The sequence below is a fragment of the Poeciliopsis prolifica genome, unplaced genomic scaffold, assembly GCF_027474105.1.
Source record: "Poeciliopsis prolifica strain line A6 unplaced genomic scaffold, Auburn_PproV2 SCAFFOLD012, whole genome shotgun sequence".
NCBI classification, from domain to species: Eukaryota; Metazoa; Chordata; class Actinopteri; order Cyprinodontiformes; family Poeciliidae; genus Poeciliopsis; species Poeciliopsis prolifica.
The window spans coordinates 11,054,053-11,075,859 of NW_026562387.1; the positions used below are offsets into that span (position 1 = coordinate 11,054,053).

At 39.9% G+C, this 21,807-nt stretch overlaps 1 protein-coding gene across 2 annotated transcripts in view; it reads right to left on the minus strand.

Moving 5' to 3' along the window:
- arfgef1 (ADP-ribosylation factor guanine nucleotide-exchange factor 1 (brefeldin A-inhibited)) overlaps positions 1-21,807 on the minus strand; it is a 49,864-nt gene that overhangs the window by 5,037 nt on the left and 23,020 nt on the right. The window contains exons 6-31 of one of the 2 annotated variants that reach the window (XM_055037794.1): positions 20,935-20,988; positions 17,432-17,783; positions 16,622-16,750; positions 16,226-16,473; positions 14,560-14,693; positions 12,424-12,658; positions 11,284-11,383; positions 10,712-10,851; positions 9,787-9,895; positions 6,840-7,041; positions 6,636-6,747; positions 5,577-5,782; positions 5,363-5,447; positions 5,067-5,232; positions 4,830-4,981; positions 4,613-4,741; positions 4,041-4,199; positions 3,331-3,475; positions 3,154-3,244; positions 3,018-3,058; positions 2,713-2,882; positions 1,865-2,016; positions 1,024-1,196; positions 554-714; positions 338-468; positions 42-171 (exon numbers count right to left, since the gene is read on the minus strand). In XM_055037794.1, the coding sequence (XP_054893769.1) occupies positions 42-171; positions 338-468; positions 554-714; positions 1,024-1,196; positions 1,865-2,016; positions 2,713-2,882; positions 3,018-3,058; positions 3,154-3,244; positions 3,331-3,475; positions 4,041-4,199; positions 4,613-4,741; positions 4,830-4,981; positions 5,067-5,232; positions 5,363-5,447; positions 5,577-5,782; positions 6,636-6,747; positions 6,840-7,041; positions 9,787-9,895; positions 10,712-10,851; positions 11,284-11,383; positions 12,424-12,658; positions 14,560-14,693; positions 16,226-16,473; positions 16,622-16,750; positions 17,432-17,783; positions 20,935-20,988 (3,906 nt within the window). The remainder of the gene's footprint in view (positions 1-41; positions 172-337; positions 469-553; positions 715-1,023; positions 1,197-1,864; positions 2,017-2,712; positions 2,883-3,017; positions 3,059-3,153; positions 3,245-3,330; positions 3,476-4,040; positions 4,200-4,612; positions 4,742-4,829; positions 4,982-5,066; positions 5,233-5,362; positions 5,448-5,576; positions 5,783-6,635; positions 6,748-6,839; positions 7,042-9,786; positions 9,896-10,711; positions 10,852-11,283; positions 11,384-12,423; positions 12,659-14,559; positions 14,694-16,225; positions 16,474-16,621; positions 16,751-17,431; positions 17,784-20,934; positions 20,989-21,807) is intronic. The other variant, XM_055037795.1, reaches the window with a different exon arrangement.

Below are 21,807 nucleotides of genomic sequence, written 5' to 3' on the forward strand. Positions count from 1 at the left end.
TAAAACGAAGAAGCTGCAGAAAGAAAAGACTTGTCCGTTACCTCGGTCTGCTGCTCCGGCAGCTTCATGTTGTCAAAGATCCTGAAGACGATTCTGAACAGGTCCTGCCACCAGTGTTTCTCGAAGGTATGCCCATAGGTCTTCATCACTTCAAACATCACTGTGAGGCCCCTGCAAGAGCAACGCAAACGCACTAAAAACACACACACAACTTCTTTCTCTTGTTTTATATGAATTACAAACAGTTTTGCATTTAAAATCCCAGCAGCTTGTGGTTGTCAGGTGACAAAATTTGGAAAAGTCAAAACTTTGTGATTGGAAGGTTAAGCCCACTTACCTGGTCCTGACATCCAGTTTGCACCTGTTGATGATGCAGGAGAGCTCAAACAGGATGGGGAACCACCCTCGCACCCACACCCGGTCCTCGGGGGCTACATTCATGTCGTCACTGGTGTAGTCTTTGAAGGCCTGCCGGGGACGAAGGAACGAGTTCAAAATGAATCCTCGCATTTATTTATAGGTAGGATTCAGACTTCATCCGGCCGACGTTGACCTGGGGTCTCTCTGAGACGTATTTGGCGCAGTGGCGGATGAGGCGGATTGCTTCCATGCTGGTGTCTGGGAAAGAGGCATTGCAGGCGAACTCCGAGAGACACTTGACGGCGTCCTGGAAGGAGTCGATGGTGGCTGCAAAGTGCTTCTCGAATACATTCGCTGAGGGAGGTTTAAACAGCAAGCACACAAGTGGAGGAGAAGAGAAGTTAATAAAAACAGACTTTGGTTTAAAGATCAATCAGATCTTCTGACCAGCTGACAGATTTGTTCATAAGATAAGTCTAAGTCTTGCCTCTAACGATATAATCACATATAACTGAACTCTTTTGAAAAAAATATACTAAAAAACTAAAAATACAGCAACTAGTCTTAGTCAGAACTAGCGAGAAATGGCTTGACTTGCCATTTCTGCCGCATGATTGAAGGGACGACATGAAACAAGTTTGGACAAAGGAGTGTTGGACTCACTGACGATGTGGCCGGTGGTCTGGAAGGCCAGCTCCACGATGCTCTCGTCCTGGTCGGACGCTGCCAGGTGAAACACTGAGAAGATGTTCTTCCAGCCGGAACGGATGTTTGCAGCCTGGGAGTTCACCATCTGAGCTATGCAGCGCACCACCATGTCTCTGATGGTGGGAGACCTGGGTGGAGGCAGGTTCAGAAAAAGAGAAAAAAAATGGGGACGTGAATGTGTCAAATCAACTGAAGTGATGATAATTTGCCTGTTTATTGACGCAGATTAGCTGTAAAAGCGCTTGATGAAATCCCCAGGCTCATTTTAAGGTAAAGTGATTATTACAGCTTGAGATCAACTGGTTTGTTGCAGCAACTGTTTCCATAGTGACAAGCAATTGTAGCAGCTCAGGGAGCATGAATGGGAGGAAATCTGCCTCTTCTAACCATCTCTCTCTCACACACACAATCACACACACACGCGACTCTAATGGACTCCACGCTCTGCCCGGTTTACATGGCCACCAGCCGTGTCCTTCCCACTGCCATCTATCCTTCTGTGAGAGGATTCTTGTTTAAACTCCTGGTTCTTGTCAGAAATATGTTGTAGTGAAACAGCTGTTAGCATTTCACATGCCGCATGCACACTGTTGTGTGCTTAAAAATCATCTCAAACCAAACAGACAGGAGGGAAAGAGGGTTTCATGCGAAATCAGTGGAGAAGTAATGCAAGAAGACTGAAATAGGTCAGCTGAAATGTTGACAAGAGTCAGAGTGAAAAAAAAAAAATCCAGGGAGAAAAACACAGGAAAGATGACGTTGAAGAGGCTCGGCGCTGGTGGCTTTGGGTTTGTACCTGTTCTTCTTCATGATGTGCTCGAACGGCCTCAGAAAGTCCTTCTGGAAGCGGAAGTTCGCCAGCTCCCCTTTCTCCAGGAACTTCATGGACAGCTGCCTGAGAGAATCGACGGCAAAAATTGCTACATCTTCATTGGGATTACAGCCAACCTGCAGAGAGAAAAATAACGTCTTCGATTTCATATTACACATTTTCTGTTCAACAAATCATTAGGCTTCTCAGAACAAACTGGGGGAAAGAAGAGAAACTGTTCAACACGTGGGATGTATAAAATCATTAGAACAGAGGATGATTATTTAAAAAAGAACAACTGAATCACTGGACAAAAAAAAGCGAAATGTCTAACTTGGATTTGCAATTAAAATAAATGTTGATCGCTATTTCAATAGGAAAAAATTTTTTTTTCTTTAATCTTGTCAAACATATATATATTTTTAAAAAACTTTAAGGCATTGGATATTTTTATTTACACTACTTTATCCACTGAAAAAAAATTCTATCAAATCTACACTTCAGATTTTAGAAAATTATACATTTTAAAAATTGAAAACGATTATTTGTTTACTGCTGCCAAAATAAATAGATTAAAAACAAAAATTGTGATGTTCATTTTTCAACAGAAGCACTTTTCTTCCAGAGTTATGAAATAAATTCAGGAGCAGTATCTCGCTTAAACAAGAAAACTCTCCTTTTAGTAATATTTATCTCTCATTAAAACCAAAATATACTCTCTTTCATAGAAGAAAGGTAATAACAGCCAAACAACAACATCCTCTGGAAGAGTAACACAAGAACAAAAGGAAGAAAAGAGAACCTGAAGGGGTCGCTCTGTTTCGCACACCCACCTTATTGAAGTGGTCTCCGATCACCTCCCAGATCCTGGACCACTGCAGCCTGATGCGGCCCATGTTGTAGTAGGAGATCTCCACGATCTTTTGCAGGCTGAACATGCGTGGATGTGTGGGCGAGGCCAGCTCATCCATGGACACAGCACACAGCCAGCGCACAAAATCCACTGATAAACAGATAAAAATCACCCAGGTGAGGCAAAAAAAAAAGAAAAAGAAAGTGAATTGAACAGGAAGATGAGTCGCAACAACGCAAGAAATCCAACAGTCCTTGAAGCCCAAGAGAGAACGTCTTGACTCACCTATTGCGTTACCGTCCAATCTGGTGGAGCCTGTGAAGATCCTGAAAACATTGAAGAAGATGTGAAGTGTTGTGTCTACATAAGTGTACAGGAGGAGACCTGGAGGTAAATGAGTGGAGAAATATCAGATCCATACCTGTCCACAGCCACCACCACGCTCTGGGAGCTCGTCTCACCAATGGACTCCTGAATGCTGGCAATCTGCTTACGATCTACTGTTCCTCCAACTACAGAGAGAACCACATGGGAGTAGTTCTACTGTCAGATCTTTAGTAGTATTCTGTTTGTGACGGACTGAAACGTTTCTACTGACCTAGACCCAGGTACTCGTCGTTGTTCTGCTCCTTGGTGCTGGTGATGAAGCCCTCTTTCCCCCGCACCGTCCCCGAAATGTAGCGTGCCTTCACCCCCGTACCAATCAGCTGAGCCAGCTCCAGCTGACTGATGCACTTCATGATCTGAGAAGGAGGAAGTAAAACGGTCAAGAAAGGCCAAAGGAAGGAAAAACCAATCACACCTCTTACAGACACAAACTCCAATGCATCCTGTTGGATAGAACAACACAAAGTATTGCATAAGCGCAAAGTGGCTGACAAATATAAAGACCTCATAGGGTTTTTTTTTTTTCAGAGGATTAAAGCATAAACTCTCACAAAGAGGCAAAGAGAGCATCATTCAGAAAAGCAACCAAGAAGCTCATGGTGGTTTTCCATATCTGTGGCAGGTTAGCTGACCAGACTTGATGGAAAGACAAAGAAACTGTATGAAAGGTTTAGAATGGTCACCTTCGCTGCACGTTCTCCCTTCTCTCTCTCTTTGCCCATTTCCTGTCTAAATACAGCAAATAAATGCCACGAGTGCCACAAAAATCTTTTAAAAAAAACCCCAAAAAGTTATGCCAATTTTAGCAGTTATGACTCAAGTTATGTTTGATGACTGATCAATAAAGAACCAATTTGAATAGACGATGCTGGAATGTATTCTGCTGAATGGTTCTGAACGCTCTCATAAACTGATGCAGACCTCATGCCAGGAGTTGCCCAGGTAGTTGCCATCTGTATGTGCTACAGTAATCAGGGTCTTGATGGTGTCGATGTTCTTCTGCTTCATTTCTGCGATGCCGGAGCTGGCCGTCAGCAGGGTGAACCTGGCCAGAGCCTGAACGTAAGCATCCCTCTCCAGCTGTTCAAAAAGCAAAAACAATGTTTTTAATGGCAATTTTTGTACATTCTGGTCATTTAAGTACAAAACATTTATCTAAAATTCCAGAGAGCCATCTAACTAAACAATAACTTTAACATTTTATATGGAACACGTTTCACACTGAGACCAATTATTTTGATGATCATAGCTAGCAACTAATGAAAAAATCAATTTGACAAAACCTTAAAAATTATTACCTGACAAATGGAAAAAGAAGGTATTAATATAAATGCAACTCAAGATAAAAAAAGAAACTTTTATTAAAAACATAAAGAACAGAAACTCAAACATGTTTCCAAACTCAATTTATGGAAACTTTAAAAGTGATCAAATCCAGTTCTGTAAATGTTTTGTGCAAGAAGCCTGTATTGCAGTGATCCAGGGTGCAGTACCTGTATGGAAAAGATGCATGCTATCCTGATGGCGCAGCGTATTCCTTCGAGACAGAGCGAGGCCACTTCAGTGTCGTCACAGTCCTGCAGGCCGACGCTGAAGGCAGCCAGGAAAGGCGTCCACGCCAGCTGAGAAGCGTCACACACAGATGAGGCTTCCACGCTGGATTAAGCCTTCTTACTCCCAGCGGGGTGTGTGGAGTCTCATGTGAAATACCTTGAACATGGGCCTGACGTGCTCCAGATGCGTGGCGCTGGTGAAGGGGGCCTGGACGTGGCTGACGGCCTCCATCAGAGCTTTGGCCGTCTTGGCCATCTGCTCCATTTCCACGTTGTAGAGCAGACGCCTCTGCTTCTCGCTGGCCACACCTGCACACAATTCAGATTCAGAGATCAATTCAACCCAGATCAGCAGGGATAACATGTCGTTTGTCGATACGATGTTCAGTCTTACTTTGCTTGTTGGACTTCAAGGTGAGCTCTTTTGTTTCCTTCATGGCAATCTTCTTCCCTGCGATCTCATCGTATATGGCTGACAGATACTCCTCTGGCAGATCTTTACTGTCATTGATGCCACGGTTCATCTTGATGTACTGCTCTTTTGTCATTTTATTCTTCACCTTTGCAGATTACAACAATAAAAACAAAAGTCAAGACTGGCTTATGCTCAAGACGCTTCACTGATATTTAAAGGGACAGTTCTTGTCTAAACACCAAAACTCTGCAGCTTCCTTGAGGTGGACGTCTTACCTGCGGGCTGTGGAGGTCCGTTGTCAACATGATGATTGAGTAGGCGAGAACATATGCTGTGTCTGCACTGGCAAAAAGAGTTTGTCTGGAGCAATAAAAACAAAACGAGAATAACGGGTGAGCAGGATAAACGACCTGTAAAAGTAACCACATCCTTGACCTCTGGATTACTTTCTGTTTTGTGAAAAAAAAAAAGAGAGAGAATAAAACTCACCCCTGATTGCATTCCAGGTATCTTGCTGCAAATTTCTCCATAAGCCGGTCAATCTTCTGGGCCTCGCCGGGGAGCCGGAAGCCCTCCAAGAAAATCCTTAGAGCGGAAACAAAGTCTTTGCCCTGGAAGTCCATTTGATCCACGTAGGCGTACATGACCTCTTTATTGAAACGGTCATTATCGCCGAGGAATTCACCCACCTGAGTCTAAACAGAGCAACGACACAGAGGTCAGGCTGTGCACACAGTATAACGCACACTTTGCAAATGTGCATTATACCTGCACATTTACACACAATGCTCAGGTCTGCCACTGTGACTCTGCAGAGTGAAGCACAAGCTGTCTTAATGATTAGCAAATCAGGGCAGATTGTTTTGATTTGATGCAGTAATTAATGCAATTATTAATGCTGCACTAATAAGCTCATGATGGGGCCAATCAAAGGTTTTGCAATAAAAAATTTGTTCAATTAGTCATTGTATTAAATTACTTTTAATTCTGATTAACACATATACAATCACAATTTAATTACATCAATTTTAATCTAGCTTTATACATTAACTTTTTTTTTACCTGCTATAGGCAGCATTTGATGTGAGCTTAATTTTGTTTTGTCTAGAATCAAGATGGGTAACTGGAAGACTCGCAACATATTTTTATGTAATTTTAGGCAGATTTAAGGCAATATTTTCATTACTAATAATGAAAGTTCCAGCTTTCATTGTTAATATAATTGTTGAAATCTGCAGAGTACAAATGCAACTTGTCATAAATAACTGAATAAAATTACTATTTTATTCATACATAAATATATACATTCATGTTATTTTATTTGACCAACTTGTAAGTTTTCACTGCACAAGAAATTGTTCTCGGATTGTTATGATCATTAACAAGTAAAGATGATAGTATAATCAGAAAAAACTAATTTTCTACATCTCAAAGATTTCATCTGGTTAATAAACTATTTCTGCAACAAATTGTATTATTTTGAAAGTATTCTAGTGCCTACTTATCTTTGCTTTCTACTTTTACCTAAAACATTTTTATTTTTTTTACCGAGTCAAGCCTCTCCTCCTGGTGCAAGAACTGTGCAAGGTCCTCTGGGGTTGTACCCAGCATGCCTTGCTCTTGAAGGTACTGGATTCCTCTCTTTGGTTTCTTATTGAACCTGAGGAAAACACAAACATGCAAAGCTAAACTTAGCTACGGTTAACCCGTTCCATGTTCATCAGAATATAGTTATAAATTCTCTGGACTCACAGGTCAATCCCCTGTTCAATGATCTCCTTCTGCTGCTTGAGAACTTCAAACTGTTCGGGGTTGTCGGTGCCGGACATTTGTGTGCTGTAGCTACCGATGCCAGACGAAGCCGTGGAGTCCAGGGAGTTGATGCTGCCGTAGCGGTTTATGCTCTCGGTTGTCTTGGTCTCTGAGCTGTCCTGCTCTGAAGGTTTCTCCTGGCCTGACGAGCAAAAATAAAAAGGAAATAAAGCCAATGATTTAGAAAACAATAAAGATTGTTTTGTTGAGAAATCTCTCAATCTGACCAAGCTTTAGGCCAAAAAAACCCCACTCTGACTAACAGAACTGTGCAGAGGTTAAAAAAGAAAAAGTCAAGGTGGAAATAATTAAAAATGGTGAGTGGAAGGCTGAAAAGACAGATTGAGGAAGAACTGATGACTAAAGTGCTGGATGAAGGAATCATGAGTGAAAAAATGAACTGGTTGGTGGATGGTTGGTCAAATGGACGGATTATCGATCGATTTGTCAGATAAAATGTAATTATTTGTCCATTTTTTAATTTGCTTTTTCTTTATACTACACATTTCTTGTAGGAACCCTGAACACATGACCACAGCCTAATAACTCCCAGAAACACACACCTACCTAAACAGACACATAAAAGCTGTAACGCAAAGCAGCATTTGGGCTCTGAATGTTCTCTACATCACTGCAGGCAGGGAAAAGGGGAAAGAAATGTGAGCTGAAGGTCAAGAGAGTTGGTTTATTAATCCATGAGAGAGGAGCTCAAGGATGCAATGCTGCTGCTGGAACAGGTTCACCCTGTAACCCAGGCCGGGTCCAAATGAGGTGTCTGATTACCCAACGGAAACTCTTTAAAACATTCAGGACAGCCTCGCAGATATTAGGCACGCCTTGATGTTTGCCGTTCTTAAAACACGGACAGAACAGCAAAAGAAAGAGTATCGGGATGCGTTTCTTTCTTTTCCAGAGTAAAACTATGCTGAATATAACCTGGTTTGGATGTTACTTCAGGTCTCAACAGGTTAAGTCAAAACAAACATGGTTCTGGTTACAGCGTAACCTACACCACTCAAGTTGCATAACAAAACTAGACATAGGCTTGTATCTGATTTCAGAGTTTACTATGGTTTTAAAGAAATTCTTAATTTCAAGCAATTACTATTTCTTTTCCTCAAACTGTTTTGGTGTTATGAGACCATGTGAGAGAAATTTTCTACTAGAGTACACTGTCAGATCCCTGTAACTTACTTAAATAACTCAATGTTTTTTTAAGGCTGAACTTTGGGTCTGGGTTGTGATGTTTGACAGCAGAGTTTATCCCAGTATAGATACACTCCGAGTTATTCTGGAGTGAGGCATGCTGAATGTCATATTAAAAGCTGATGACAGACGGTCATGCTGAAACAGGCCTTACCGAGACAATGGAAAACTACCTAAATCACAATCACAAAGGGTTTAAATCGGAGCTATTTTAACACACATTCTACTAAACACTCACTACTGTTCCAGTTTACCTGCTCTTGCTTTGAAGTTATTCAGAAAGATGAGAGTAAAGACAAGAAACCATTACAAGCAAGGACCTGGCATGATGCTATAATAGAATTCAGTCTAAAATGTAAAACTTTCTAACCTCTACTAACACTGCCAGCAGGGGAAGTTCAGCATGCAGGATTTTAATGTGAGCTGTTGTTTGTATACTAATGAGCTGTCGTGGGTTTTTGGCAGAGTAATATCCCTGACAGTCACCAAAGCTGCCTCTGCCGCTTGGCTCTGACAGCTTAGCCCCAGGCTGGCCTGTGGATACTTCCAGAGGCTTAAGGGATATCTTTTCAGTCCTTTCTCAGAGTTTTAGCTTCATCTTAGTTCGGGTTCCTCCTTCAGCTAACGACAAATCCTCCTCTGCGCACAAGACCCAGCGGCCCGTCTCGCAGAGAGGATATGCTCTACGTGTCACAGATTGGTGCTTCATCACAGTTCAGTGAAAGGTATTGCTCTTTTTCAGGGTCTGAACCTCCTGGATTAGCCTCTATGTGCTGAAGCATTATCTCACCGCCTCCTGTGGCTGGAACCGAGCCGATGAGTGCTCGCTTTTCCTCTTCTTTCCTTCTTTCCAGTGGTCAATCCTACAGCTGACTGCAGCTATGCTGAAGGGTACAAGCCTTATCTCAAACTCCTGTTAGACTCTGAGGGGGAACTGAGACTGATCCAGATAGATTAGGGACAAAATCTGCTTTTAACCTTCCTTTTTTTTTTTACAGTCTATTGCAGGAAAGGAAGCAATATGGAGGGCTCTGCTCAATGTGAGCCAACTATAACATTGCAGTGAGAATTATTTAAGCCTTTATTAAGGTTACAAACAATCAAACTACATATGAAATGTCTGGATTCAGAGCCCTATTAATATGCACCAACTACATAATGTAGTTGTGTATCAACTTTTTTTTTACTGTACTCAAACCTTTAAATCCTCAGGACTGAATAGATTTGCACATCCTTCCATGCATGTATACTGGCACAAAAAATACTTAATCCCTTTCACTGTGCCAGTAGCTGCAGGCGCAGCACACATGCATCAAGTTTCAGTCACTACAGTAGCGTCTCCTGACCTGGAGAGGTTTGGTTCCAGTGTCTGCTGAAAGTATTATGGGAGCTGAAATGCTATAAGCATTTGGGATCCACTGTTAAAGCAAAGTGATGGTTCATGCAGCTCAGTTTGCCACACATTTGCAATATATTGTGCATAGTTTTCTACAGCAAACTCAGTGTGTATATTTGAAAGACCGTAGGTTGGACCCTCCCATGTCCAGCCTATTAGAAACAGGATTTCTGTCATTATTGAATCTGCAAGCTGATAATTAAAATGACCAAACCAAACAAAAAAAGTCACAAATTTTCTTGTTTTTTGGGTTTCACTGCAGCCAGTATTACATAAATGACTCACCTAGGCTGGTCTGGGAATTGGGGTTGACGTACTGGTCTTTGCTCCATTCTACCATACATTTTAGGATAGACACTAGACATTCAAGGCCTTTCTTTCTCAGCGTCAGCTCCTGGACAAGAATATAAAACACATTAATCAGTAAAACTTTTCTGCTGCCTTAATGGGATGGTTTGGAAATAAATTATGGTTCTGCTAAAAGGCTGGAAATAGTTAATATCTTTCCTTGATATAACCAACTCCGTTATGTCACTTAATTTTGTGCAAATTCTGATTAGTTGGTCCTGGAGGTTGAAGCCGAATGGCTAGTCTGAGAACGGCTAAAACCTTGAAAACCTCAGTGGGCTTTTGCACCACAGATGATGTTTCTGGGAAACATGAACTAAGAATCAACCATTTAACCCTTTCCAGTTACTAAATACCAGATAGAAAAAAGTAGACAGCGTAGAAATCAATAACACTGTGTTGACATGGGCAGCTGTGATATCTTGGATTTCTACTTTGGCAGTTTGAACTCAGTTGGTCTGAGTTTGAAATGTTGAAGAGTTCAGTTCTCAGTCTGTGTTTCACAAGGAAGTCTAAGGGTGGGGCAATGCCTCTGACCTATATTTAACGTTTAAATAATTGTCAACTTCTGTGTGAATAACTTTCAAATTACAGACATGAAGTTTTATAGGTTCAAATAAACTATTGTGGTATTTTTGAGATTTATAGATGTCAATTTTGGTCCTGGTTCCTCTCTAATTCATCAGCTTCCCTCTGCAGCATCAACTAATCTGGGATTACAATAAACGAAGAGTGTTGTGTATTGTCGGTACATTATTAACTGTTTATAACCTTTTAACAGTACCTTACTTCATAAATCCTGAACTATGCCTGTAAATCAGACACAGAATAGATGAAGAACATGAGAAAAATTAAAATTCACCTGCTGGGGTGTTGTGCCGAGCTCATGGCCTCCGCGGCCCTGGGCTATTTTTGAGAGGTCGTTGACCAAGCGCTCAAATATATTAGCAGCATTCAAGTCACAGTCATAGTTCACATAGATGTCCACCACACTTTGGGCATCTGAACAGGACAGAAGGGAGGAGTTTGATTACATTTTTTTTTTTCCACAAAGCCTTATGAAATCATAGAAACTAAAAACTACGATTAAAGTAGAAATTACAAGATTTCTCCTTTGAGAACACAGCCAGTGTTTTCTCTGGCTGTCTTCTAGTGATGCACTGCTGCTCTGTTGTTCCACAACTTCCCTCAAATTCAGACTATTAAGGTGTGAAAATCTGAAGTTGTGCATATAACTCCATAAAATGTTGTCTTTAAAATCTGCAGTTTGCAAGCTACATGCTACAGGAGTAAACTCCAGGTGATATTAGTTTACTATAGTCCTTATGTAATTATTGGTATAAAAAAGTTGAATATTCTGCTCACTATTATTTTTAATACAAGTGAAATAAATTTCTGTTTCTATATATCAAAAAAAAAAAGCAAAAAGCAAACCTGCACATATTCTGGTGAGTGTTTGAATGACCATCCACTTGTGGTCATAAGAGCTTGTGGACGTCTCAAGTATGTACAGGAAAATCTCTTTGAAGAACACCTGCAAAGAGAGTTTATTGCATTTTCATTGAGAACCAGGAAAAAGGAGCTATTGCAACTCTGCAACACAAAACAAGAAGAGCTGACAAATCAGAGATTCTGGAAGCAGGAAAGAGAGTTAATTTGGCCGAGATGAAAGAAGAACAGGAAGAACTGCTCACTTCATGTCCTAATGACTTTAGAAATGCTGCAAATTTTGGTTGAGTGTTTTTGTTTTTTAATTCATCTTATTAAGTACTCACTTTTAAGTTTTCCAACAAGGCAATTGAAGAAATGCTTTTCCCCTTTGGGCACTGACTTGCTTTTCAAGCAAGGAAAAAAAAAATAGCCAAGAGACCAATCTTCTTTTTTCTACTGTTTCCAACCAAATCCTTTTTGGTTACTTCAATGAACAAAAACAATCTTAGCATACCAATAATTATGCATCACCCATTTGTAAGGGAGTTGGGGGAAAAAAAGCCTTATATTTAATAATTTATATTTTGGCCATATGACTTTTCTCTTTAGGTCTTGAGTTAATGCTTCCTTTTGTTGCCTTCAGTTAAGTATTTTATATTCCATGTGAAAATTTGCACATAGAACATGATACAATTGAGTAATTTACAACTTTGTCTGACTTCAAATACTATTGTGTTTGTTTGGAACTTGGACTCAAGTTTACTATTTGGAGCTTCATAAATTTAAGCTTTGGTTTAGGGAATTTCAATTGTCTCCTCCCAAATATGGTGTTTCTTTCTTTGGCAACTCAATCAACAAAGGACGGTGGAATTTAATTATATGCTTTGCTTTTTTGGCTCCAGTTGTCTTTATTGACAATTAGACAGAAAAGAGGCAGAGAGAGAAAGTGGGAAATACATGCAGCAAATGTCTCAAGAGCAAGAAACTGATCTTCTGGCTGAATTTAAGCTTACTCAGTGTACTTATCTCACAAGATTTATTTTTATTTTATATTACACAGATAATAAGCTTGCTATTTAAGCTGTCAGCAGAACTTACAATAAAAAGAAAACTTTACTAAACAGACAAATGCAAACGTTTTACCTCGATTTGCATCTTGAGGTGGGTCTTAAAGTGGGAGAGCAGCGTAAGGAAGATGGAGAGAGAGAGCTCAAAGACTTCAGGCACAGAGGAGACGCCGTTCTTGGACAGCGCCACGCACAAATACTGCTTGATGGCGTTTATGAACATCTCGTTGGTCTTGAAGATGGGCCCAGCATTCTGCAGGATGGACAGCAGAAGCTGCAGAGACAACACCTTCGATCGCAGCTCGTGGGACCTGAGGCAGTCACATGAAGACAATTTGTTAGTCTTTATGTTTATTTGAACGATTTTGAAACTCAAACTGTTTAGCAGAATAAAAATGTACATTCAGGAGTTTATACAACTGCTTAGTTTGTAGTAATCTGAGTCAGTTTAACATGTAGGTCAGATGATTCAGCAGCGCTCCATGAGATGTTACCTCAGATGATGTTTTATAACCTAAATCTGATTTGAGATTCTCCACAGCTTCGTTCCCAATGTTTCTACTGTGTTCTTGGGTCTTTATAATGAAAAACAATGTCCTTGAAAGGAACTTACAACTAATTACATGGAGAGAACTCATGAGGATGTGTGTCTACAGCAGAGAGTCAAAAATCATCAGCAGGATTTAAAGAAAATGCTCTGGGGGTCACAGTCACAGATCGTCTGAATGCACACTATGCTGACTTCAAATGCTCCTTTGCAATGGTTTTCTTTCTTTGTCTGCTTCCCATCTCTGGAAAGCAGTAATACAAAAATAGAGGATCTAGGTGCCAAAACTATAACATCCTTTTACTTTTTAAGCAATTTCTTAGATGAGATCCAACTTAGGTTTTATGATTGCAAGCAATTTTATTGTCAAGAAATAATCTCAATAATTGATTTTTAGTCAAAAATACTAAAAACGAAGCTCTCTTGTAGAGCAGTAATGACTGAAATCTTATAAGAAAGGCTTTTAACAGCATTTATGTTGGTATGTAGCAATGGAAAGCATCCGTAGTGTTTAAAAAAAATAGATGCAATCTTCAGATTCTCGCTATGAATTTAGCCGCCAAATGGCCTTGGAAATGAAAATCAATTTGGAGAACAAAGCAGAAAAGCTGAAAAGGAAGAAAAAAAAACTGAATAAGAGTAATTTGAGCAAACTCTTATTGAAAGGTGGGGTATGGCAGCATTTAGAGTTGAGAACAGAAGATCAGATGTGTCAATGGTGATCGTAGATGCGGATCCAAGGTAATTTGCTCTGGTTAAGCTGCAGACATTTCACATGTTCAGTGTGCATCAAGTTATTTAGGTGTGACGGAGTGAAATAAACCTTTCTGGGAAAGATTTCAGTCTGATCCAGACACAGCATGTCAGCCTTGGCGAAACGCTCCGTTATACCAGAACTGTATCCAAAGCCATTCAAAAAGCAGCTTGGATAACATTTCTTTGACACAAATTTGTTGAAATTGAGAATAAATTGGTAGAAAAACAGTGAACAAATAGGAGAGAGTCAGAATGCAGTTTTAGGTAGAAGCTTGAGGCAGAAAATCCTAATTCTAGGAAGGTGCAGCTATTCGTTCCATCACATTTCCTCTGAGGGAAGCGTGGTCAGAGGAAATATTAAATTGGAGCAAAACAAAATAAATAAATAATTCAGTTTGCATTTGTGGTGCTTTGAAAAGTAAAGAGGAAGGATGAAAAGGGCTCCAGTGTTTCATGACACAAGGAAGTGATTCAGAAAATTCTGATTGATGTCTCATTGCCTCCATAACCAATGGAAACCAATGAAAAAAAAACACCACAATCGGAGCAATCCTCATTTTAAACCATGATTCATGATGTCTGTAGTCAGACCTGCAGCTTAGAGGAAGGATAAAAAAAACCAAGGCATTAAAAGGCCTTTTCATGAAGCCTTCGCTCGGAATAAAAATCACAAAAAGTCCAACTCTCAGGTTTTAACCAATTTAGAGTAAAACTTGGCAATTAGATGTTAAATCCAACAACTAAATGAACTGGGAGTCTATTAGATGTTGATTAATTAAATGGTTACACAAATCAAGAAAGTATAGAAGAGAAAATGCACATCTAACAAAGCAAACACTTCTGTGCTGTAGAAAATTCTTACAAGGACTGTTAACCGTAAATGCCTAAAAAAAAACAAGAAACTCTTACTTTGGATCAGGCGGTCCGTCTGATAGTGGTTTCATCGACAGTTTGCAGAGAGAGCGAAAGACAAGAAAAGCGTCCTTCTGGAGGATGTGGGAGAACTTAGCACCTGGCGGCTGGCCAGCTGCTGCTCCCGATTCCTGAAGGAGCAGAAAAACAAGCAAGTTAAAGAGCAACTTTAGAGCTTTCATCTTCCAGATTATTTAACATCAACATTATGCAAATGTTAAAGTGATAAGATTTGCTTGATCGTATTCACACCTCAGAGTAATTATGCTGACTTGCAGAGGTCATTCAGAGCTGGATGCTACATTTCAAATCTTTCACTTTTTTCACAACAGTGCTTCTTTTTGCAACTTTTCAATAAATGCTGAATTTTAGGTGGACAGAGGTCACTGCTTGATTTATACTAAGATTAATTTACAAACCAATTCCCTTTATTAATTAGGCAACCTGGGAGGGCAATTGGCTACACCAAATTATATTTAAGGGCATCAGAGATTAGGGAGCTAAATAGAGATGCAAACCACATTTTTGTAATGATTTTGTAGTTGCTAAAAACTTATATAAACTAAGCGTTTCTCGATTTAACACTAATAACATCTTGATTAAAAAATGTATGATGACATTCTACAGGACATAATAAGAAAACCTCAGTGCATTTTAGAAAAACAAACAAAAAATTGGGTCATAAAAGTTCAGCTGCTGTGAAAATTTTTATTTTAAGGACCTTTTATTTCTTGGTAGATGAACATAAAGCCTCTGCATATGATGCTCCGGCTCCATCACCTTTTTACTCTATTTTCTTTCATTCATTCAGTAAGAAGGGAGCAGGACGATTCTTTATTCATGAAGCAAACGTATCAGATTCCTCTGATCAGCTGCAGGAGAAATTACCGCACACACCTGTTTGCCAGTGTAAAAAAAAAAACAGTCCAGAGTCCGGCTGTGTCAAACGTGACCTTTGGCTTCACAACAGATGAACGGGAAGCGCCAGAGGAGATTTCAGACACATTCAGATGTTGCCAGACTGAGGACAAGGTTTTAGGAAGTGAAATTTACACCCGTCATAGTGTAAATTTAACACTAGTGTGAACTACACAAGGAACTTCAGGTTAACCTAATAACTTACTTCTTTGGTTGATCATCACCTATTTATTAACTAAAGCAGGTAGAGTTTATGGTAAGCCATTTAAGTTTGTGTTTTTCACTGCAGTATTTTCACAGGTATAGATTAGACAACTTCAAGCAGCAGACAGTAAGCTCTATTACGACTGGTTTTAAACTACTGACAATCCCTATTCTCAAGGCAGATCTTATGAAATTTATACTTTTATGACAACAAACATCATATTGGATAACTAACAAGAGTGTTTATTTCTATAAAGACAATGACTCGGTTCTGGAAGAACAGAACATCCAGATGCATTTCTTCTGACAGAGCTTTAAAGCAGCAAGGGGCAAAGGTGCCTTAATTCAAAAAATAATTAAAAAAATAAATAATTATTGAAATGCTTCAGATGCCATAAATGACAGCGTAATACCCTGGACTTTGCCGTTTTGTCAAAAGGGTCAGTGAAGAAGCAATGACTGAACAAATGTGCAACTTAAAGAAATTTCAACACCTAGCTCAGTTTATAAGGTCCAACACTCTGTGTCTTTACTTCCTCACCTGAGTGTCGGTGGAGGAGACGGATAATCTGTCGTCAGGCAACGAGGGCGTAAAGCTAGCAGAAATAGGCGTGCCGGGAATGCCGTTTGCATGGACGTGCTCGCTGTCGCTCCCAACTGTTCCCTCGTCCTCCATCGAGCTCTGGGTGCCTTCAGTCGCTGCCTCGGCCGGCGGGGACTCCTCTGGCTCACCCTCGCCGGTTGACTCCTTGGTGTCGGAGCAGAGATTCGCTGGGTCCAGGCAGTGGCCTGCAGACACAATAAGCAGAGGAGGAATGGATTGATAATCTCATCTGTAAACATGCTTCAGGAGAAAATAGACTTGACTAAGCCAGATTGATAATTTCACTTAATATTGAGCCACATCGTTTGAAATTATGAATAAAGCGTGTCTCACCTCCAGCAGCCACAGTGTTGACTACTTCCTGCAGAATGCTCTGGACAATTTCCTGGGCTTTCTCCTCGTAGTTAGGCGCTTCCTCATCCTCTTCTTCACCCGCTTCTTTATGCTGTTTGGATGCTGCATCTGCAGAACACAATTACAATTAGGATGTGATTTTAACACTATTTTGCAGAAATAAATAAATGCATAAATGAAAATGAATTCAATCACTGTATTTAACATGGGTACTTTCAGTGAGGAAGCTGAATGTTTTTATAGGTTCATTCTGCTCATTTTCATAAAGTAAATCTCTAAACAAAAGCAAACAAAAAAAATCATGTTTGAGTTACAAAGAAACTCATTTGATAATATCCTTACTGATCCCTATATATATATATATATATATATATATATATATATATATATATATATATATATATATATATATATATATATATATATATATATATATATAGATATATATATAAAAAGAGAGAGAGAGAGAGAGAGAGAGAGATGTGGAAAATTATGAAATAAATATAAATATCTGGTGTTAAGAACAGAAACATTTTAAGACAATTCTGATCCGTTTTTCTGTATCGAAACAGTTTCAGGTGATACTAAACCTCAGATATTGGATTAGTACGACCCTAGGTTAATTGTACATTTTAAATAACAGGTTGAATGATTTTGTTGTGAACTGTAATAAGAGCCTACTTAATCCAAAAAATCTAATTAATTTGTGCATTTCTTCCAGATTAAATCTACAGTAAAGTTCGCAGTCTTATTCTCAGTTACGTGGGGACTCCATGGGCGGTGACTCACTTTGTACTGCTGCGGTGGCTTGGTCTGCCTCCGTCTGCTCGTTCTCAGCCACGCAAAACTCTGAACCGTTTTCAGGATCCGGGTTCTCGTCGGGCGCAGGCTGCTCCCCCTGCTCCCCAGACGCAGACCTGCTGCTGCTGGACTCCGGTGCCGGCGTGGAAGGGGTGGACGGCGTGGAGGGGGTGGCGATGCTGGGGGTCGCTGGGCTGACGGGGCCGTTGGCCTCCTGAGTGGGGGCCTTGTTGGGTGCGTGAACGTAAGTCTGGAGCTGGGGGGATTCTGGCTCAGTGTGCTGGGCTACAGGGGATTGTTGTCGGTGCCGCTCTCTCTCCAGCTGTTTGGCTTCCTGTAGCTGACAGAGGGATGGGAGACAGACGCAGGCCAAAAAACAAAACAAAAAAAACACACAGATGGAGAAGAAAAATGGTTATTAGAAAGCAGCAGGGATTAGAAACATAAGTAAGAAAACATTGGTTAATATCAACCCGTCTGCCTTTCCTGTGAGGAAACTGAGCTCACAGCTCGGCTATAAGACAATTTGTTCCCTCCCCAATATACATTTAGTGTGTCAGCATACATCTGCTGTGTGTCCGAGTGGGAATGCACATAAATACGCTGAGAGAAAAACGGCATGCTACTCAAACAGCAATGAGACAAACATTGTGAATCACTTCATGCTGGCCGGTGTGTGTCGAGTCCATTTAAGTTTGCTGCTGGCAGAAAGCATTTCTAATGGAAAAGGACTAAAATATACGGCTGTGTCACGCCCGCTTCTTTCAGAGCAGACTGCCTGCTGGACACGGCGACATTTGGCTTTTTTAACAATGTGTTTTAAACTGGATTCCAAAAAAAGCCTTGGTAGATAAAAGTAATCTTTTCATTAATAAATTGTTTCTTCTGACTGGAAGTAGAATCACCATTTACTCAGGGGACTTTTGGGATAACAATAAAAAAAAGTATTTTAAACTATGAGGGTTTAGGCTATAATGCATAGTTTTTAAAGCCCCAAGATGACAAATACTGATCAATAAATAAAATTTACACATCATCAAACAGCTTCCTTCCATAAACCAGTTACATAAAGAAGTGTAATTGTATCTTTAAAAAGAATGCAATACAGTGACACTAATGTTGATATTTAGTGATCAGTTTTTGTTTTTTCTGATTGCATGCTTCTCCATCCCTGTTGTAGACTTAAACTGACAACAAAAAGTTTGTAGAGGGACATGCAGATTAGGGTGATGGCAAGGAAGCTTTCCAAACTAATAAACTCGGATCTCATCACCAAAGATAAATAGGTTGAGAACCGATTTTTCAATTGAAGCTATACAACTTAAAACAATTTTTTTTCTAATGTTATGAACATTTTACAATGTTTTGTTGTATTTTGAGATGCCGGTCTCATCACCCATCAGAAACTAACTTCCTTTTTGAATGGCAATAATACTAACGCCAAATCTGCTGGGGTCTGTGCTGTTTGACATGCCATCACATTAGCATAAAAAACAGAACTTTCATTATAGAGAAAAAACAACACTAACAAGCAGTACAAGTTTCCTCAGCCAACCTAAAATACTAGCTTTGCAATCCTAGAGTGTTTGTAGATTTCCAGAAACTAAAAGATTGAAAAGAAAATCACACATGTAGAGTAGACAGAGTCTGGGAAAAAAAGTGACACTTTCACAAATTCACAATAAAACGGCATGACTTAAAGCTCCAGTCGGACATTTACATACACTGACCATGGGTATGCCAGGCTTTAACCTGTGTAATTATTTTGGGCTTTGGACAAAATCCTAACTTTCAAAGAATTGATGGAAATACCGAACAGTGAGCCCAAGCAATGTCAGTTAATAATAATGCAGAGTGACTGCTGCTGTGACAGATGTCTGATTATATTTCTCTCCTACCAAGCCTTGAGCACTTCCACAGCGTTTGCTTTTCTCGCTCTTTTTCTCCAATCATGAGGTGGTAACATTAACCTGATGTCTACTCATTGATCCAATGATGTTGCCATCAGATCTTTCCAACATAATTCAGCTGTGGGAACACTTCCACCGTTCAGTGATGGGGGCTGCCATCGACATTTCATATCGAGCTTGCACAGCGTGACATGCTCAAGTTTTGTTAGATATTTGATGCTGTGTGCCGCATTTCATCTTCATTTTCAGCCCTGAAGGATATATTGCATCTGTTCTTTTTTAGGGTGGGATGAGATAATAAAACTTCAGAGTATTAATTGCTCTTACATTGTAGGGCAGCACAGCATTAGGAAACCTGAAGTGTTGCAGCTGAACGTTTCCATTTGTAATCAAGACATCTCCAAAGCTTCCATTGGTTTTATGCACCTTTGTCACCAAGATCTAAATCTGATGTTAACATAGATCAATCCATCCAAGTGGCCAAATATGTTAGCAAAAAGCAGAGTTTGAATGCATGACTCTAAAGTCGAATGTTTTACCAAATATTGCCATGAAATTACGGTGCAATATGCAATATAAATAAAATAAAACTGCAAATGCAATCATTTTTAAAGTTCCAATGATGTGTACATTTCTGTTTCTTGGAAACCAATTAAGTCAATATTTGTCCAATATAAATTTAAAGGCCTAAGTCATTCATGCCCATTATGAGTGTATGCACAAATCTGACCAGGAGGTTAAATGGAAATAACAGGAAATATCTGGTGGGAAAACAGAGACTGGGCACACATACAGATTTTTAATTTACTAATTTACAACAAAAATCTCAAAAAAGCTCCTCACACAATCTAATTTTAATTGGGCTAATGCTTTTTAAGTTTGAACACCACACCTCTAGCTGCTCCATCCTAATTAAACAGAACTGTCGCTACTGTCACATCAAAACCTCACTAAATTAATTCAATGATGCAGCCTTTCTAAATAAGCGATTAGCATCGAACGGGAGCAGACAAACGTACCGCAGGGGACAGACGAGGCAGCGCAAACAAACTAAGCTCATTATTTAAATGCCACCTCAGTCGGATAGTGAAGGCTGTGCGAGACCAATGCTGCATGTGTGTTTGTGTGTGAACACACCATGCTGAGCTGCAGCCAGTGGGATGCATCTACACACAAATACAGAAAGTTGATCTCCTGTGCTGCACTACAGGGGCAGAGACAATACTTAAAAGTCTGCCTTGTCTCTCCATTGCCGCTTTTACTATTCCGTCTGTGTCTGACTCATTACCAGTCACATATGCTACACATAAAAAAAATAAGTTCACCACTTCCTGGTGCAATTAAAAACCAATATGTTGTGTAGAAGTAAGATGAGCGAGAGAGGCCACAGCAAGCATTAATGTGGAAAGAGTGTGCAGCATTCGTGTGCAGTGCTGGAGGAAAGGAAGAGAACGAATGAGTGCACGAATGGATAAAGGGGGGAAAACAAAAAGGAAGCTGAATGCGCAAACACAGATGCACAGGAAAGAGTTGAAAGAGTTCTGATCAGGCAATGTCACGGGCAGTCCTGCACGCTTTTACCTGGCGGTCACGCTTTCTGGAGGCCAGAGACCAAGATAGCTTGTGATTTGTAAGCTATGTGTCCAAAAAGGGGGGAGGGAGGCAGGTGAGGAGGGGAGAGGTGTCATTCAAAAAGATAAAGATGAGATTAGAGTAAGCTTTTGTTTTTTTGCTAATATGATAATACAGGTGCATCTCAAAATATCTGAATATGATTGAAAAGTAAATTAATTTGAATAATTAAAAAGGGCCCTAGAATATTATATACCGGTAGCTGTAAATAAATAGCATTTATTTGTGTCAATGCTGATGATTATGGTTTAAATCCAATGAAACTCAAAATTCAGACCAATAAACATATTTCTAAAAAACCGCCATGCACTTTACAGTAAATGCTGTCAATACCTGGTCAGGTCTGTATATGCACAAATTACTGCATCAACTCGGCGCGTCATGGATGTGTTCAGCCTGTGCTTCCCTGAGCAACATTTACATACTTTTTCTCCTTTGCTCAATTAAGGCACTTGTGTGGGTGGGTGTGTGTGTGAAGCTTCGACTCCCACCACAGGCCACAGCACGAGAATCTCCCCTTAACTCTTCAAAATCCTTGTACGACTTCAGTTTTCTTTGCTGCTAGTGCAACTTTTTCTGACATACTTTTTCCTTCCACTCAATTTTCCATCAATATTCTTCCATACAGCACTCTGAGCAGCCAGCTTCTTTAAAAAAGAAAAAGACATTTTGTGGCACATCTTCAACGTGGAAGATACAAAATGAAAGTCGGCTTGACAACTGTTAAGTCTCCAACATTTAATTAATTATGTGTAATTAATTTATTTCAATTACTAAAATAAATTTGCTTTGCAATGATACTCTAATTTACAGAGATGCACC